The sequence below is a fragment of the Homalodisca vitripennis genome, unplaced genomic scaffold, assembly GCF_021130785.1.
Source record: "Homalodisca vitripennis isolate AUS2020 unplaced genomic scaffold, UT_GWSS_2.1 ScUCBcl_1849;HRSCAF=5985, whole genome shotgun sequence".
Taxonomy (NCBI): domain Eukaryota; kingdom Metazoa; phylum Arthropoda; class Insecta; order Hemiptera; family Cicadellidae; genus Homalodisca; species Homalodisca vitripennis.
This window is the reverse complement of record NW_025777951.1, coordinates 23175-28963: the sequence shown is the minus strand read 5'-3', so window position 1 is coordinate 28963 and position 5789 is coordinate 23175. Positions and strand designations below refer to the sequence as shown.

Genomic DNA, 5789 nt, shown 5'->3' with positions numbered 1-5789 from the left:
TAAAGTGTACCAGGACCGACATGCAATAACTACATTCCCTGAGTAAGTTTTCACATGAACTGGACCATATTGCTCATTTTCACATTTGTTACATTTACTAGTTTGACATAATGTTATTACTTTATAAAGTGTTTAACTCTAACTTCACAAAAGTATATTTCATTAACACAATAAATACAAAATTTATATTCAACTCCAAATATAAATATATCAGTTCGATTTGTTTTACTTTACTAAATCCACTTTTATCGAACAATGATGTTATTTTGGGACCTCATTAAATGTCGTCATATTCTTTCATTTGTTGAATCATGCATATTTTTTATTGGTGAGAAAGATAGGATTAATCTTACTTAATTATGTTTTTAATTAAAAGTGAACTAAAATAAATCGCCGGTCATTGTTTAAAACATTTTTTTACGACGTCATTGCCGATAAAACGCTATTCCAAGTGTGTATGAATTTAAACAGCATTACTATAAAAAACAACCTTTCTATGATAATTTTAACCAAACGGCGTGCGTGTTTGTGTGGTGTTTTTAATAGTAATTTTTGTTGTTTTTAAAGATATTATTTTCAGTTTGTATCTAATTACGTTTCATAACGAAGCAATGCTAATTAACTGTTTATGGGATAGATGTGAGGGTCAGGTTGTAATATAATTAAAGTTTGAGATTCATTAGAGCCACTCTGATATAGTTAGGTACATTGAGTGAGAAATTGCCTAAGACGACTTTTCAATGTTAATTGATAGATTCTTTCTGTTGCTGTTCTTTCTTCAGAATCAACGATGAAGAGTGACATGGTTCAAAATAGTTCCAACCTGACTAGAAATATATTTAAGGTATCAACTAATGATGCACGACCTTTTGGATATTTTAGTCTAAATTTTAGGATAATAATATAAATTACTATTATTATCTTATCACTTTCAAGCCGTGACATAAATTTCAGTTTTGTAACCTATAATTTTGAACCCTCCATTATAGCTGACGAACCATATACAAAAGAATTAAACCAATTCTTTTTCTTTTTATTCACGCGTATTAACATGAAAAATTCAAAAAATTCTGTAAATGGATTCATTGGAAAATCATTTTTTAGATGAATGATCATTCACGCCTAGACTTTATGATTAGCAATATGAGTTTGAAATACACAACATGTTACGATATTGTTACATGAAAAGATATAGCACATTTTCCCCCATAGAATTTCTTGCAAAAATGCTGGAAATGACATTCAGGCCACACATCAGTGGAATTATAGTATTATCGTTCTTAGCTTTACCCTGTACTTTTCGGCTGAATCTATTGTAGCTCTATGCCTTGGTTGGATGACAAAAATTTCAGCGCCAATTCCTGATTAAGAAATAAAGATCATATTCAGAAAGTCATACATAAGATTCTTTTATTTTAAAACTTCCCGTTTCACTACAAAGGTATATATATATATATATATATATATATATATATATATATATATGTATACAGGGTGAATTTAAGTTAGTGTCGAAAAATTTTTGGGGGTGATTACTACTCAGTATTTATAGACCAAAATATCTCAATATAAAAAATACCTATCCCATCTATCTTTTTTAACTACGACCAAATTTCGCTATTTAAAAAAAAATCCATGTTTTGTTTCAATAAAACTCAATTTCCTCCATTATTTTTTAAAATTTTTTAATTAATGAATCGCATTTTTAAAATCTACACAAAATTTTACATGGGAATTAATGGATGAAAAACTGTACTAGAAAATAAGTTTGATACAAACAAATTGCTAATAAATCAAGATTCTTAATGTTTTCGGCAAAAAACAAAGAGGATATTAGACCCGAGGAAATTAAATGAAGTTAATTCTGGAAGAGAGGCCAAATTACCACAAAAAACTTGCCATTTTTGTGGGCTTCTTTAATATGACATTTAATGCAGCGTTACTTTTATTTTTCATTTTATACTGGTTATTAAAGAATCAGTATTGGAAAAAAATACAAGGTTCAACTTAAAATATACCGGTGACCAAATATCCATTCAAAATCGTGTTTAATTCAACAATAAATCAATATATAGGATAAACAACACATAGAAAGAACTTTTACAAAAAAGAATAATCATAATAAAATTAAGTAATCTACAAATTTGCTTTCATAATTGCCTTCCTGCCTCCGGAAATTGTCATATCTTATCAGTTTTTACTCCTGGACTATCTTATCCACTCTACAATCACAAGCTATGAAGGGAAATACCCCATGTTTCAGGTTTTTATTTTTCTATTTCAGTATGACTTTACCTCTATCCACTTTAAAATATTGTTTATCTTGAGTAGCTTATCCATGGATTTCACTTCGAAGAGAGTATGCAGAGATGACATCTTTGTATATGGTTTTTGTGGCCCGGGAATGCTCTGGCTGAGAGAATTAACTCCAACGCTCGGTACCCTAAGATCGTTAGATTCTTATAGAGTTCACTTGTGATAAAGGTTTTTACGTGGCTCACATCAGCGTTTGTTGGAGAGAGGGAAACAGTTCACAGGCAGCGTAATGATGGTAGGTCCCTGCTGTACTATCGAGATGTTTGGCTTAGATGAACGAAGGTTCTAGATTTTTAGTTTCAAGAAAATCCTGAGGTCAGCAAGCCGAACATCTTTTCCAAGAGAAGTTGGGTGTTTCTCAGAGAAATGTGTATAGGAGAATATTACACGAATATAACGTTCACTTCCACCCCTCATTCACTTTACAAAGGTTCAAGCGTGTAGAACCAAAATGACTTTGGTTCCAAGAGTAGTGTTTCTGGCTGTTCCGCTGGCTTGCTCAATAGTGGATATTGGAAACTATATCATTTTTTGAGAAAACAGTTTTTGTACACCCGATGCAGGTCTAATTACCGTCACTAGGCTGGTGTTATTAAACGGCGTCATATCATTTGCACCCATTGGGTACGAACAAATTTTCACATGGGCCTTCAAGTGAAAGTTCCTTTTCAAAGATGTTTCATTCTCAAACGTTAGGGCAGGAGAAGTCATATCGGTAACACATATCTTGTGTTAGTCCCCACTTTTTTCTGAGGAACTCTTTTATTGTGGAAGTTTACTTGGTCTGTTTATGCATTCCTTGCCCAAATGCTGTTGGTCTGGAGTGGGAAACTCTTTACTAGTGGTCATATTTGTGTTACCATTATGGTAGGGACTACAGCGAAGGTCAGATTTGTAGCGGCAGGATGTGGGGGATAGGTCTTTGTACACGTATGGGATCGTGGACGAGAGGCGTTGGGTGCGGGGAGGCTGGGGGACGTGGGGAGGTGGGCATGAGAGCAGAGGGTTGGGTGGGGGGGAGGGTGAGGGGGGGGTGGGAGCGGATGGGGGGGGGATGAGGGGGAGCAGGGGTGGGGGGAGGTGAGGGAGGGTGAAGGAGGAGGTGGGGGGCAGGTGGTGGTGAAGAGGGGGGGGAGGTGGGTGGGGAGTGTTTGCGGGGAGGGGGGGCGAGGGGGGTGCGTGGGGGGGGAGGGGGGTGGGAGGAGAGGGCGGTGGTGTGAGAGGGGGGAGTGTGGGGGTCGGTGGGGGGGCGGGGTTTCGAGAAGGGGGACAGGGGGGGATGAGGGTAGGAGAGGTTGGAGGGAGAATGGTAAGTGCAGCAAAAGAGGGGGGAGGTTGGACGGGCGGGGGGTAGAGTGGATGCAGTTGTGGTGGTGAGGGATGGGGGGCGGTGGGGAGCGCTGTGGGGGGGCTGTGGGTTTTTTGTATCTTCCTATTTATTCTTCTTTTTTCTCTTTTTGCCTGTTGTTTTTTGTCTCTATTTTTTTTTCTTCTCTGACCTCATATCAGCTATGGACTTCTTGTTTGTGGGGGTATTTTGAAACACGGTCTATTCTTAACACGTACCCGACATACAAACGCGGGGGGGTGGGAGGGGGTGAGATGAGGAAGGTGGGAGGGGGTCAGGGAGTGGGGAGAGTAGGGGAGGGGAGAGGAAGAGGGGTGGAAGGATGAGGTGGAGAGGAGGATGGAGAGGAGAAGCGGGAGACTGAGGGGGGGGGGGGCCGGGTAGAAAGGTAACGGGAGGGGGCGTGACTTATGGGGGAGGTCGGATTGGGAAGGAGGCATATTAGGATTGCAGGTGGGAGAGGTTGAGGTGGGAGGGGGGGGGTAGGGGGAGGAGGTGTGTGGTGGAAGTGAGTGGGGGGTGGGGGGCTGAGAGGTGGGGATGAGCGGGTTTCGATGGTGAGAGGGGTGCGAGACGGGTGAGGGGGGGGATGGGCTGGGGGTAGGGGGGTGTGGGGTGGGGGAAGGGGTGTGGTAGTAGGTGGAGGAGGGGGTTGGTCTGGGGGGTCGGTGTGGGGGGGTGGATTAGAGGTTAGGGATGGGGGTATATCTTATTTGGTGGGAGGGCGCAAAACGGGCTACTCGGAGAAGTAGTTCGGGGGGTGATGAAGTGTGGAGGGCGTGGGGCGCGGGGTGATGGGGGGAATCGAGGATGTGGAAGGGGGAGTGGAGGGGAAGCGCGGGAACTGTAGTTTGTCGGGGCATAGGTGGGTGGGGGAGCGCCGTGGGAAGAAGGGGTGGGGCGGGGAGTGGGGAGGTTTGGGGCGGGGGGTGGTTGGGGTGTTGGGGGAGGGGTGGAGGCTAGGAGGGTTGGGGTGGGTGAAGGGGATGAGGGTATCTGGAGGGAGGGGGTGGGGGGGGGGGAAGCGGAGAGGTGGGGGAGGAAGGTGGCTGGAAGGGGGAGGGGAGGGGATGGGAGGGGCTGGGCCGGAGGCGGGGTGGAGGAGGAGAAAATTTTTAGGGGGGGAGGGGGTAGCTTTGGAGTGGCTTGCGGAGGATGGGGGGCGAGCGGTGTCGGGGGAGGAAATATGGGGGGCGTGGTGGAAGGGATGGGAGGGGGGGATGGGGTGGGGGGTTTGGAGGGGGCGGAGGGGTGAAAGGAGGGGAGTGGGGGGAGTGGGGTGCTGAATGAGAGAGAGGGGGGGGGGGGGAGGCGGGGGGGGGGGGGGGGGGGGGGGGGGGGGGGGGGGGGGGGGGGGGGGGGTTAACTATATATTATTTATCTTCTCAGGGGGAAGGTGGGGTGTCGGGCGGGTAGAGTTGGGGGGGGGCGGGGTTAGGGGGGATGAGGGCGGGGAGAGTGGGGGGGAGGGAAGGTGAAGGGGCGGGGGGGGTGGGGGTAGAGGGGGGGTTAACATTCCAAATAATGAGCTAAATATAACTTGCGGAGGGAGTTGGAAGTTGCGAGAGGGGGGGAAGGGGGGGAGGGGGAGGGGAGTAGTTGGGAGAAGGAGTGAGTGGGAGGGGGATGTTTGAGGGGGGAGGGGGGGGTGGAGAGAGGGGCGGGGCGCACAATCAATCTTGGGGGGGTGAGGGGGGGGGGGGGAGGGGGGGGGGGGCAATATAATCTAGCGGTGAGGAGGGGAGGAAGTGGGGAGGCGGGGGGTGGGAGGACGGTGGGTGGGGGGGGGGAGTGGGGGGGTGGGGGGGGGGCGGAGGAGCGGGCTGGTGGGGGGTGGGGGGGATGGAAGCGGTGGGGGGAGGTAGAGATAGAGGGAGTGGTGGGGTTGTTTTTATGGGGGGAGGAGCGAGCGCGAGGCTGGCAGATGGGGAGGGGAGAATGTGGGGGGGACAGGGGATATAGTGGGGAGGGGGGGGGGAAGGAGTGGGGGCAAGGGGAGGGAGGAGGAAGGAGGGGGGGGGCGGTTTAGGCTGTGTTTTCTTTTTTAGTTTTCTTTCTTTTTTTTTTTTGTCTTTTTTTTTTGTTTTTCCTTTTTTTGTGTTTTTATCTTGTTTCTCCTGACCTA

At 46.5% G+C, this 5789-nt stretch overlaps 1 protein-coding gene across 1 annotated transcript; it reads right to left on the bottom strand.

Moving 5' to 3' along the window:
- Nucleotides 1–3095: 3095 nt before the first annotated feature.
- Nucleotides 3096–4104, bottom strand: LOC124371680 (leucine-rich repeat extensin-like protein 3; the record flags this gene model as incomplete). The annotated part of the gene is made up of 2 exons (XM_046830017.1): nt 3883–4104; nt 3096–3777 (listed from the first exon to the last, which is right to left on the bottom strand). Coding segments are annotated over exons 1-2 (904 nt in total), but the record flags the coding sequence as incomplete, so codon positions are not given.
- Between the last annotated feature and the right edge of the window lie 1685 nt (nt 4105–5789).